The sequence below is a fragment of the Eumetopias jubatus genome, unplaced genomic scaffold (assembly GCF_037043125.1).
Source record: "Eumetopias jubatus isolate StellerSeaLion01/CBP00866 unplaced genomic scaffold, mEumJub1_p1.0 scaffold_5, whole genome shotgun sequence".
Classification (NCBI taxonomy): Eukaryota; Metazoa; Chordata; class Mammalia; order Carnivora; family Otariidae; genus Eumetopias; species Eumetopias jubatus.
The window spans coordinates 61676231-61690490 of NW_028274811.1; the positions used below are offsets into that span (position 1 = coordinate 61676231).

At 33.2% G+C, this 14260-nt stretch overlaps 1 protein-coding gene across 9 annotated transcripts in view; it reads right to left on the reverse strand.

The window, feature by feature from the left end:
- SSBP2 (single stranded DNA binding protein 2) overlaps positions 1–14260 on the reverse strand; it is a 284391-nt gene that overhangs the window by 54353 nt on the left and 215778 nt on the right. For all 9 annotated transcript variants that reach the window (XM_028114524.2, XM_088023370.1, XM_028114523.2 and 6 more), the window contains one exon: positions 7837–7896. In XM_028114524.2, the coding sequence (XP_027970325.1) occupies positions 7837–7896 (60 nt within the window). The remainder of the gene's footprint in view (positions 1–7836; positions 7897–14260) is intronic.

Sequence of the window (14260 nt, forward strand, 5' to 3'; positions counted from 1 at the left end):
ACAAACATAATATCAACAATAATATACACCTGTGGCTCATTATATTTATTATTTCACTCAGTGCTTACAACAATCCCACGAGGTTATTATTATTAATCCTTCCTGATGATGAGAAACAGGTTTAATACAGTAGTTCGCCCTTATCCACAGTTTCACTTTCTGTAGTTTCAGTTACCCATGCTATACCTCAGTCCTGAAACAGGTGATCCCTCTTCTGACGTATTGTCAGGTCAACAGTGGCCTAAGGCTTTGTCACGATGCCTACGTCATTCACGCCATGTCATCTCATCACGTAGACATCTTACCGTCTCACATCATCATAAGAAGAAAAGTTAGTGCAGTACAGTAAGGTATTTTGAGAGAGAAATAGAGAGCTGCATTCACATAACTTTTACAGTTTATTGTTGTAATTGTTCTATCTTATTACTAATTATTATTGTTAATCTCTTACTGTGCCTAATTTATAAATTATACTTTATCATAGAAATATATGCATAGGAAAAAAACATGGCATATATAGAATTAGGTACTATCTGTGGTTTTCAGGCATCCACTGGAGGTCTTGGAATATATCCTCCATAGATAAGGGGGGACTACTGCTTATAAATAGTTAATTTGTTGATGATTATACTATTGGTAAGTAGCAGAGCCAAGGCTTCAAATCTGGTCAACATATTCCAAAAGTTCTAAATATAAGCCTTAACTCCTAGGATTTAAAATAAATGAAATAATATGAAATTTTATTTAAACAGAAACAAGTGGGGAAATGTCTTGTTTCTTAAAAAATTTAGTTCACGAAGGATTCATCATATGATTCCAGTGGTAAGCCCCTCTAGGAACTTAAGATTCTGGTACATATTTCCTTGAATACCGATACCTATATTGCCTCCTCAGAGAGAGTAAAGGCTCACTGATGATGAAAAAAAAAAATAGTGAATTTATCATTGCTTTATGATATAATTCAGTTAATAATTTCGACCTACCAACATTTTGGATGTTTATATATATAAACATTATATAAATTATATAAAATATAATTTTATATATAAAATGAATTTTTTATATAAAATGAAGTAGAATCACCTAATTAAGAAAGCTTAAAAGTAGAAAGGATTTTAGAAATAATTGAGTCCATTCTCATTTTACTGGTAAGAAAATCAAGGCCCAGAAAGGTTAAGTGACTTGTTCAAAGTCATGCATTGCTGGGCATTGCTGGCATTTGGACGTAAGATGCTTGACACAAACAGGTCCTTTCAACAATATCAGTCGTTTTTTTTTTTTCTGCAAAAAGGCACTATTCATAGAAAAGATATTAAAATGCAGAAATGTTACAGTCAGTATAGGAAAACATTTGTCTTCAAAGCACAATTCACCATTTGACATATATTTACTTATTTATTTCTCTTTTGTCTGTATCTCAACTACTGCAAGTACACTATCCAATATACTAGCCCTTTGCCACATGCCGCCATTTAAAATTAATAAAGTTTAAAAATAAAGTTCAATTGGGTAGTGCTGAATTAGAATGCCAGCTCCACAGGAAGAGGGATTCTTACTAGTTTGTTGATGTATGCCTACAAGTAGAATGGTGCCTGACACATAGTAAAACTCAACAAATATTTGCCGAATGATTGAATATTTTTGAGAGAGATTTTGTATAGCCCAATGAAGTTTCCAATCAAACATATGGCAATGGACTTTTTTTTTACTTATATCCAAATAGGGAATATCTGTGATAAAAATGTTGTAAGATAATAAGATGTGTTTTGGCAAAAGAAGTAAACATTGTACCAAAAAGTTCTACATACATAACTTGAGTAAGATTGCACAGCATTTACTATGTTCAGTTTTCTTGGTTTGGGAAGGAGAATGAATTTCTTTTGCGCCAGACATTTTGAATTTGTTAATTTCCTATGTTCTACAAAGGTAGAAATTGGAAAGGGCCTATATCCTAGGATACACTCATAATTCAAAGTCCTAAGAAAACAATATGTTTTTTGTTTCAAATAATAATTTAAATATATTAGTAGTGTAATTATTATAATAATAAAGAAATAAGAAGATCTCAATGAAGAAAGGGATATTCTGAACTGGCCAAAAAAATTACTTTATGTTTTCATTATTAATCACTAATTTATATTAGACTTGTGCAACATTTAATTTTTAAAGCTAGAGATTTACTATAGTCATCCTTAAAATTTCAGCTATAAGACTCCTATTATTTATTCAATGTAGAACATACTTCTCTTAATGCAGCTGAGGTCTTATGTTCTTATATTGATATCATTAAATAAAAGTAAAATCCTACATGTGGAAAATTTTACCAAGACAAAATTATTGGGAAAGGACATGCCAAATGGCATGTATCCTGAAAGGAGAACATAAAGTGTACTTTAAAATATAGGTACCTTGTTATAGGAATATGTAAACTTATTTTCAGTGTATGAGTAAACATCCCAACAACTTTTTTTCTGCTCAAATGCCTATTGGTATTTTCCCTATGTGAGAAGTAATGAAGAAAAATCCTTTTTAAGATTTGCCTATCCTTAGCATCCATTATGTTTTTCCTTTTATCAAGTAAGAACTATATATTCAATATTAATGAAGGATAATCTTATATATTGAATAACCAGAAGAATAAAATATCTGTACTTTTACTTATCTATTCTATAATTAACCAATAATATCTTCTTCTAATCACAAATGAAATACTGGTTCGATGCAAATTTTAAAATGCAGAAATAAAAAAAGAAATCATTCATAATTCTATTATCCAGAAATAAAGGACATAGCCTTTATGGTCTTTGACAAATGTGCGTATGTGTGTGTGGCGAGTTGGGGAAACTGATTTTGTACAGTGATATATAAAAGGTGATATAGTACATGTGCTTTGTGACTTCCTTATAGCTGGTAATAGATCATAAACATTTTATCCCATCAAAAATTTAATTCTATAACATGCCTTTTAGTAGCTGCATACTATTTCACCATTTGATTCCGTCATCATGTATTTAACTACTCAACTACTATTGGAGAAATTACCTTTGAGACTTTCAGTAGAATGGTCAGATGCAGTGTGTTTTTAGAATACCAATATCAGCTTTAGAATATAAAATGATCAAGAGCATTAACCACGTCACATACCTGTTTACAGAGTTTCAGGAATGGTCAGAAATAAAGGATTAACTAAAAATTCTACAGAATCAATAAATCAGTAGTTTATTCTTGGTGTCACTCATTAACAGTCTCTGTATTTCTGGCTGCCTCGATTTCCTCAGCATAGTGTTGAATAAACATTGTGAATCTTTCTGATTAAACTTTTATCTAAGAGAGGATAAAGACTTGTTCTACTCCAGGTTCTGGATGCTGCAACACCAACGACCTATTCTGACAGCTGAGCCAATTTCAGTGTAAAATTGTATAGTCAAATATATTTTTTGGACTTAATTTCTATGTTTCATATGTTTTTATATATATTTATTCTTTGCAGTATATTTTGCACTATATACTGCAAATATGATTTGCAATATGTTCTTTGTATATTTTTGTAATTCTACTTTTCTTCCATTTTTTAGAGACCATTACCCTTTCCTATATTTTTTTTGGTAGAGTGATACTATACCATCTTCCAAATACCCAGTCCTAAAAATGTACAACTAGTATAAACCATTGTGAATTTAGTCTAGAACCATAAAAACCATCTCAGGAGAACTTCAAATCTACAGTCTAATCATTAGAAATTATAAATTCTGAAAAATCTGTTTATTAAAGGAATATCTTTTACATATTCAAAATGATTATTTAATACCCCTGGAGAGTATTTCACTTTATATTTTCTTAGATACAATCTATCAGAAAAACAAATTTTAATTAGTTTATGATCATTCTAAATGAAGATGAAATAAAAAAATACTTAACATATTTGTGTTTTTTAAATTTTTTGTTATGTTAATCACCATACATTACATCATTAGTTCTTGATGTAGTGTTCCATGATTCATTGTTTGTGCATAACACCCAGTGCTCCACGCAGAATGTGCCCTCTTTAATACCCATCACCAGACTAACCCATCCCCCCACCCTCCTCCCCTCTAGAACCCTCAGTTTGTTTTTCAGAGTCCATGGTCTCTCATGGTTCGTCTCCCCCTCCGACTTACTCCCCTTCATTCTTCCCCTCCTGCTATCTTCTTCTTTTTCTTTTTTCTTAACATACCTTGCATTATTTGTTTCAGAGGTACAGATCTGTGATTCAACAGTCTTGCACAATTCACAGCGCTCACCATAGCACATACCCTCCCCAATGTCTATCACCAGCCACCCCAACCCGCCCACCCCCCACCACTCCAGCAACACTCAGTTTGTTTCCTGAGATTAAGAATTCCTCCTATCAGTGAGGTCATATGATACATGTCTTTCTCTGATTGACTTATTTCACTCAGCATAACACCCTCCAGTTCCATCCACGTCGTTGCAAATGGCAAGATCTCATTCCTTTTGATGGCTGCATAGTATTCCATTGTGTATATATACCACCTCTTCTTTATCCATTCATCTGTCGATGGACATCTTGGCTCTTTCCACAGTTTGGCTATTGTGGACATTGCTGCTATAAACATTGGGGTGCACGTACCCCTTTGGATCCCTACATTTGTATCTTTGTGGTAAATACCCAGTAGTGCAATTGCTGGATCGTATGGTAGCTCTATTTTCAACTGTTTGAGGAACCTCCATACTGTTTTCCAGAGTGGTTGCACCAGCTTGCATTCCCACCAACAGTGTAGGAGGGTTCCCCTTTCTCCACATCCCCGCCAACTTCTGTCCTTTCCTGACTTGTTAATTTTAGCCATTCTGACTGGTGTGAGGTGGTATCTCATGGAGGTTTTGATTTGGATTTCCCTGATGCCAAGCAATGTTGAGCACTTTTTCATGTGTCCGTTGGCCATTTCGATGTCTTCTTTGGAAAAATGTCTGTTCATGTCTTCTGCCCATTTCTTGATTGGATTATTTGTTCTTTGGGTGTTGAGTTGGATAAGTTCTTTATAGATTTTGGATACTAGCCCTTTATCTGATATGTCATTTGCAAATATTTTCTCCCATTGTGTCGGTTGTCTTTTGGTTTTGTTGACTGTTTCCTTTGCTGTGCAAAAGCTTTTTATCTTGATGAAATCCCAATAGTTCATTTTTCCTCTTGCTTCCCTTGCCTTTGGCGATGTTTCTAGGAAGAAGTTGCTGCGGCTGAGGTCGAGGAGGTTGCTGCCTGTGTTCTCCTTTAGGATTTTGAGGGACTCCTGTCTCACGTTTAGGTTTTTCAACCATTTGGAGTCTATTTTTGTGTGTGGTGTAAGGAAATGGTCCAGTTTCATTCTTCTGCATGTGGCTGTCCAATTTTCCCAACACCATTTATTGAAGAGACTGTCTTTTTTCCACTGGACATTCTTTCCTGCTTTGTTGAAGATGAATTGACCATAGAGTTTGAGGGTCCATTTCTGGGCTCTCTATTCTGTTCCATTGATCTATGTGTCTGTTTTTGTGCCAGTACCATACTGTCTTGATGATGACAGCTTTGTAATAGAGCTGGAAGTCCGGAATTGTGATGCCGCCAGCTTTGTTTTTCTATATTTGTGTTGTTTTTATATGCAAGATTCCAATTAATCATCAAAAATAGTTTTTCCAATTCTACTTTAATGACTACATAATAAAATTGAAGAAACATTCTGTTGCTTGGAAAGGTCATGATCCTAAACAGGTTAAACGTTTCCTAAAACAATATGTTTCCACTATTAACACAATTAATTTGCTCAGAAAATTCTTTTTAAAAATAGTATAAATGTAAATTATTATACATTTGAAAGACAGATGCTTGAATTAATGAAGTTTAACTATATAAAGTGTGGGGGGGGATGAGTGGACAAAAAGAGCCACTCAAACAGGAGTATAATTATTTTAAAATATACTTAGGTAAAGACTATTTAAAATTCTTGAGGAAAAAGAACCTGAATCATATTCTTTATTAAGTTTAAAATTTTAATTGCCTCTTTTAAAAATCCAAAGGCATCATGTACTTGCTCTTAAAAAAGTTTCAAACAATCTAGATTTACCACAACCCATTCTTCTTCCACAAAGCGTGTTTTCCATTTTATGAGTCTCGGTAGATATGGAACCCAGCATTGTATTTACATACGGCAGGCATTTCAACAACGCCAAATGGATCCAATTCCAACAATCCCAACAGATTTTCATCATTGATATCGAATACATGGAGCCAAAAAAATTTTAGTAACACTCTTGGTACAAGAAATTCACATTTCCCTAATTCAGATGTTCAGGAAACTCTTAGATCTAAATAACATACAAAGCTATGGATGGGGTATCTGAAACATCATGAAGACCCCAATGGAAGATACAACTTTCCATTGTTTAGAAGGAAATTCTAAAAACTCGGGCACCTATATAAGTAGATCTGACTGTTAATATACACAGGTTCACCCACAGAGAAAATAAAATTCCCATATGTTGGCAACACTTGGCATCTGTGCACTTCCTTTTCCTATTTCATGCCATGTTTCCCTGGCCCTACGTACTGAATGCAGATTGGGTGTGAAGGGAAAAGCTCCTCCAGCTGCTAATGTGAGGACTCCCAGCACTATAACCATGAGAAGATCCAGCACTGCTGCCTGTTTAACGTTCTCCCTTGGGGTGGATGTGGGTGCCGGCATCCTTGCTGTGCATGAGAAGCAGAGAACACCAGCAAACTGGGATACTCAAGGACACTGCATAATTTCAGCAAGAGTTAGGAGAGGAGAAGCAGAACTCTGTTGCTATCAAATATGCTAGGAAGTGCAACTTTCTTGTTACATTTTTGGTCAGGAAGGACGTTTAGATAGAAAGAGAGTAAGAATGAGAAAGAATTTACTGGAATAACAGGGCTTACTTTAGATCTTGGAAAATGCTGAGACATACAATAACAGAATTAAATGAAGTAACAAAACAATTACTCGACATAAATGTTCCATAAAATTAAGCATTTAATTTCTTCTTGTGTTATATAAATGTACATTTTCTGTATTTAAAACTAAATTATAAACTCCTTGCAAGTAAAAATTGTGATTTATTGTCTTCAGCTAATAAATATTTCTGACATTGGTTAAAAAAAACATGTAAGAATAAAAGCTTATGAAATCTCAGAGAGCTCTAGTAGGTAAAAAAAATTAGAAGATCTATTACTAACGATTTACTTATTAATAGATCTAACCTTTCTAGAAGCAGCTAATTATATTCTCGATATATCATTATAACTGGGCAAAACTGATAGTATTATAACCATGATATTGAAACCATATTATATAAAAATAAAGCAAAGTATGTTCATAGAAAATTTTGTCCTCTTTTAAATAACCATGTTTAGCATTTACCAAAATTATATATATACACATAAACAATTAGGTTCAAAGTATATGGTAGACTTCAAGGCTCAGCAAACTTTTTTCCTGTAAAGATCCAGATAGTAAGTATTTGAGGGTTACAGGCTACATATGGTCTCCACCATGACAATTCAAATCTACTGCAGTGTAAAAGAAGTCACAGACAATATGTAAATGAATGAGTTGCTGTTTTCCAATCAAATTTTATTTACAAAAACAGTCAGCCAACATATGGACAGTAGTTTGCCAATCCTTGAAGTAGTTTATGTATTACCAGAAGTAGCACTAAATGGGATAGAGAAAGGCTAATTTAATATTTTTATAGGAAAAAAATATTCATGACGTTTTAAAGATATTTATTGATTCTTAAAAACAACAACAAAAACCACTGACTTAAGTAGCACATGAATCTTACCTGGTTAGGTATCCTCAGTGGGGGCCTTGGACCTCCAGGGTACCGAGGTGACATAAAAGGCTATTGAAATAAAACAAATAAAGAAACAAAACAAAACAAAAAAACAGCACAATGTAAAATACGGATCTGAAAATAAACTGTTTTAAAAATTTTCAAATTATACAAAGCATAAATAAACTTATTTCCCATGTGGTTGCTTTCAGGAGAATAAACGCTTTTAAGAAAAATCACCATCCAATTTTTTATTTTGTAGAATATCTGGAACATTTTCCAAAAAGAATATAAAAAATCAAAGATGACTAAAGTAACTAAAGCAAAATTTTTTTAAATGTTAATTATTATTAAGATAATGACATTTAAATGGCAAAAAATTGATTAAGGAATTTAGGCAACTGAATCTCAGCAAAGACTTCAGGAAGATGCTTATGGCCATATCATTACATAAATTGGGTTCTGAACATATACTTTGGACTCATTCAGTTTGTTATCAATTTCCTTTAATAATTTTAAAGTTGCTGAATTTCTTCACTTTTTCTTTAGTACCTGTTTACAATGGCAAAGAAATTTCTTTTCCATAGGTTCTTTATGGTGAAAAGAGCTTTGGCTTTCCTTTTTCAAGCATTTGTTATAATTCAAAATTGATTATAAATTTTAAAGTTGAAATTTCTTTGCATATTTTGAGCCTAGCAGGTTATGAGCTGTGTACTTTTAACAAAAGAAAAAAAATTGGTCTTACATTAAAATTCAAGTCAATTTATCTTGTTAGATAAATCAGATTCTGCTAAAATGTGCTGACTCTGTCAGTCCAAAAAAATCTGAAAAATATCCTAAAAATAACATTTTAATTATTGTCCAATGTTGAGTGGAAGAATATTTTTGATCACTCAGATTCAAGCATCAAATTTTTCAAAGTATATTCCTAACATTATTCAAAATTCCACTTTTACAGAAATATTATATAATTTTGATTATGTCACACTATAAAATTTATTATATGTAACATAAGTAAATTATCAACTCTAAATGGTGGAATATCATGAAGTAAAATATTAAAAGTGAAGTAATATAAATTAAGGATCAATTTCACAAAAGCTTGGCAAGCCAAATCCATAGTACTTTACATAATTAAATTCCACATTTATAACATATTTTCTATAAACATTTTAGAAACTGAGCATGTAGTTCTTGGCTACATTTTAAAATCAGGGTTATTTTAAAAAGCAGCATCTGAAAAATACAATCCTAACAAATTTATGCTGTATGGACTGTTTCTATAATATCTTTTGGAAGATTTGACAAACCAACAAGAGGAACTTTGGAGTTAAACAAGCAATTCAGTTTTTTGCTCACTGTGTTCTTACATGTTAGTCAGACCATTATTTTTTTTCTTTAAATTTTTATTGTTATGTTAATCACCATACATTACATCATTAGTTTTTGATGTAGTGTTCCATGATTCATTGTTTGTGCATAATACCCAGTGCTCCATGCAGAACGTGCCCTCTTTAATACCCATCACCAGGCCAACCCATCCCCCCACCTCCCTCCCCTCTAGAACCCTCAGTTTGTTTTTCAGAGTCCATCGTCTCTCATGGTTCGTTAGTCAGACCATTATTATATGTTTTTACATGTTAATCTTTATGTTAACCAGGAGATCATTTTAAATGGACAGAAACACTAGATTATTCAGGTAATACTGTCACCTCCAACTGATAAAACTTAAGTGAATTTTCCAATTTTAACATTTAAAGAATGTTTAGTTTTCATGTATTTGATCAAAATTGTTTCTCTTTATCCTTTCTAGACTCTACATAGAATTAGTTAGTTAACTATACTGCCAACTAGAAGCTTATCCCAATATTAACACTCCCTCTGCTTTATTTCTAATGACCTAATTTCATTTATGGAACTGCTTTTAAATTCTGGACTCATTTAAAAAAATTAGTAATTAAATATTGTATCATTGGTCTTGGGATGTTTTTCTACCTTTCACAAAGTGATATTTTATGAATATCGTTTATTTATCCAAAGTATATCAATTTAGTTTTTGAAACATGGAGAAATAAAAATAAACCTATATAAAACTAATAATTCCTATTTATAAAATTCACTTTGAAAGGGAATCCAAGGTAGAAATTATGTTAAAAATAATACTAAATACCAAATGCTGAGATAAACATTGAGAAGGACCTTATTTGAAATAGAATATTTGAGATTTGCATATTCCTCTGAATGTAAAATGATGTTTTCAGTGTTAATATAATGGACTATCTGAAAAGAGAAATTTCTCTAATCGATGGTACTGTGAATAAAGGTATTTTAATGGGATTCTCATACTCTATCTGACTGTGGGGAACCATCAAGGGACTACTGAGAGGGAGAGGCAGAGCATGTGGTAGCTGGGAAGCTATAGACTTCTATCGAGGAAGGTTGGGAGAGAAAAAGATTCTCTCTTTAGTTAATTTATTTCCTCTTGTATGCCCTCCTCCAAGTTCAAATGTATGTGTTTTTGGCAAAAAAAAAAAAAAAAAAAGGAAAGAAAACCACTTTTAAATTCCCATCTGTATCAATCCAACTAAAGGAAAAACGACAAAAAATCTAGTTAATTGGGATACAAATCTACTACTTTTACCTAAAATACAAAGATTGCTATGGGTAAAGCACTTTTGATACAGAATTAGTGCTGTTATAACATAGGCTGTTGCTATTCAGATTGATCCTTACCTTAAGTGACCTAGTTAACCACATAGGTCCTCACTTGCCTCCTTGTTGAGGTATAGACACAGCAACCGAACCCACAGAGTGTGCATATTAGCAACTGAGAATATTCAACTCATATTTGTACTTCACCGTTCAGAAGCCAATTTCCTTTCATACAATTCAAGATATTAAAACTAGTTTAAATTCTTTAGTGGTAAAATACTAATCTAAGAGGTTACCGACTGATAATATAAAGTGTTATCTACTGACAGACATGTCAATACTCTGCATTAATAGCTTGGGAAGAACAGGTTCTTCAAAAGAATTTTTGGCTATGAAATACTCTTTATATTTGGGGGGAAAAGTTTTTTTTTTTAATAGTTTGGGCATTAAAATATTTGCCTGAAGGTGTCCTGATAGTGAATCAATATTTTAACTGGAAAAAGCCTTCATCTTGACAAAGCTATTTATAATGTGTGTGAAAAAAACATTTGACTGGGAGTCAGGGCCTGGGTTCTAGTTTTGCAATAAGACTAATTAGCAGAGGGGCCCAGGGCTTAAAAAAACCTTTCAGGACTTTAATTTTCTCAATAAAATGAGGGAGTTGGGTTGGATAATCTCTAAAGTCCCTTAGAAAAATGAAAACAAAAACAAAAACAAAACAAAACTCCATGATTCTGTGTATGTGTTAATTATCTCCAGCACTGCTCTTTAATTATATGGATTTGTACACTGTAAATAGCTATAAATATTTGAAGTGTGTAGGGGTGGGAATATAGGCATATGCTCCTAACTCACAAACCACTTTTATCAAGGAGCTGGAGAAACGTATTCCCATGCTTTCCAGGGAAAAGGAATACCTAGTTAAAGAAAAAAAATGATGCACTTTGTTCAGATCAAAGGTCAATCAGAATAATAAAAAAACTGAACTTATCAATTAAAAGGTATACTAGTGATTCTTTAATTCAACAAACATGTGTTCAATACCTACAAAGACACTTTGGGTAAGTCGTTGGACATTTCAGTGAACAATGCAGATAAAAATCACTGCCCTCTGATTAGGATTTTTTAAGGTTCCAGTCTTATAATAGGAGAAACAATTTTCTGGAAAAACCATTTTTTCTATCAGTCCACTAATTTGAAGAAATAGAATGTTATCTTCACCAAATGGTAAGTATCAATGAAAACCCACAGAAAATAATATTTCAATCTGGTGCCTTCCCTCAGAAGGCATAATTACATCACCCTGACTTGATAGAACATGTGCTGCTATGAAGGAATGAAAATCAAGGCTATGCTTTGATTTTGGAAAAAAGTTTTCCAAATTAGGCAAAACTCAGGTTCTTTATAACACAAGATAAAATGAGTAGCACTGTTAGTATTCTGACATATGGAAACTACATTTATAGGCATAAATTCTCCTTTCTACATGTTTCAGCTATCTGCCCCCCAAAAATGGGATAACCCAAAGTGAAAGGAATAAAAACATACACAAAGCCTGAGAATTCAATAAAATTTGGTGACTAAATGAATGAGGAAAAAAATTCTAATAGAAATACAAACTAAATGTCCATCTCATTTCCTCTAAGTAGTCTTTTAGAGAAAAGATCATACCATTTAGAATCATAACTTATTTCAGAATGAATGTCACTCAATCTTAAAGGATTATTATTTTCCATTATATCAAGAATTATTCATGGAATTTTAAACTTCTGCTTCCCTCAAAGAGAGATTTTCTTTTATTCTTTGCCCTTTCTGCTAGTGGAAGGTAGTCTGTCTCTTCTTATTTGATCTTTCATAAACCCTTAGTGCTTTATCTCAATTCCCTAAGAATTAGAAGGAATCAGCCCTTTCTCTTTCCTCATGCTAGTTGAAGTTAGATTGCTCACATGATTCTTTCCTTCTCCAAAGATCCCAAATGTTCCCAATGGAATTATTTTATAAATAATTTACCCATCCTGAGAAATAAGAAAATAGAAGTGAAGGCTGTAGAAATACAGGATAGAAGAGGAAAACTAAGGACATTAGTGACAAAATTTGACAATGCACTGGGTATATGGAATGAGAGAAAGGAATCAAAGACAAGTCCCCAATTTTTGGCTTGAGGTTATGCTTTTACAGAAGTGGGGAAGATCCAAGGTTTAAATGACTACCTGTAATCTGACTTCCATGCTAGACTGAGAGCTTCTCGCAGGCTGGTACCATAGCATCTAATGTGGTATTTAGCGCATTGTAGGCATTCAGCACATTTTTTAAGTGAATAAAGAAATCTGTGGTATCACTATGTAAAAGGAGAATAAGACAAGCACAGAGCTCGAGTATTTCAGTTATGGCTTTAAAGGCACTGGGACATGGGAACAGATTTTCTTCCAATTGTGAACCTTTGTGTTATTGTTGATCCAAGACGAGTTTTGGGGGGACATATATATATAAATATTTGATTTGTGGGGCACCTGGGTGGCTCAGTCATTAAGCATCTGCTTTCGGCTCAGGTCATGATCCCAGGGTCCTGGGATCGAGCCCTGCCGTCAGGCTCCCTGCTCCGTGGGAAGCCTGCTTCTCCCTCTCCCACTCCCCCTGCTTGTATACCCTCTCTCCCTGTGTCTCTCTCTGTCAAATAAATAAATAAAATAAAATAAAATATATTTGATTTGTAAAAAAAAATAAAATAAAATAATTTACTCATCCTGAAACTACAGGTGCTAAGAACCATTTTAAGCCCTAACTTCTTTTAATATATATGATCAAACTATACATTTTTTAATTTTTTATTGTTATGTTAATCACCATATATTACATAATTTGTTTTGGTGTACTGTTCCATGATTCATTGTTTGTTCATAACACCCAGTGCTCCATGCAGAATGTGCCCTCCTCAATACCCATCACCACAAACTATACATTTTAATGACACACTGCTCAAATGTTAACTTTAATATTTTATTTTTAAAAAATATTTATTTATTTTTTTTATTATAGCTTTAGCTATATTTGAGTGTAGCTGACATACCGTGTTACATTAGTCTCAGGTGTACAACAGTGATTTGACAAGTTTACACATTATGCTATGCTCACAAGTGCAGCTACCATCAGTCACCATAATATTTTCAAACATTTTAATTGTTTTTAGAAAACATATAACTATGATTTATCAACACCAGAATATTCTGTTTCTTGAGACTACTTGTATTCCCCTTTCTCTGCCAAGAAATTTCTACTAATCTTCCTAGGGACAGTTTAAATGTCACTTCCTCTTTGAAGAATCTCTATACGCTCCATTTCTTCAACTTCTTAGCACTTTGTTCATACCATTATCATAGAGGATTCAGTACACTGCAGTATAATGTGTGCCCTGCTATGAAGGAAACCCACTTCAGAGGAAAGAACACAAAACCGTATCAGAGCAAGAAATTATCTTAATGTCAAGCTAATTAATCTATAAAATAAAACTGGTATTTCCAAGAATCCTTAAAATTGATGCAGCAATATATAAATCAACTCCTTTTTTTTTTTTTTTAGAGGGAGAAAGTCAGGGTGGGGGCAGAGGGAGAGAGAGAATCTTAAGCAGGCTCTACACCCAGCGCAGAGCCCCACGTGGGGATGGATCTCACAACCCTGAGATCATGACCTGAACCGAAATCAAAAGTTGGACACTCAACTGACTGAGCCACCCAGGTGCCCAAATCACCTTATATTTTATTTTAAATATTTCGACATGGCTTTA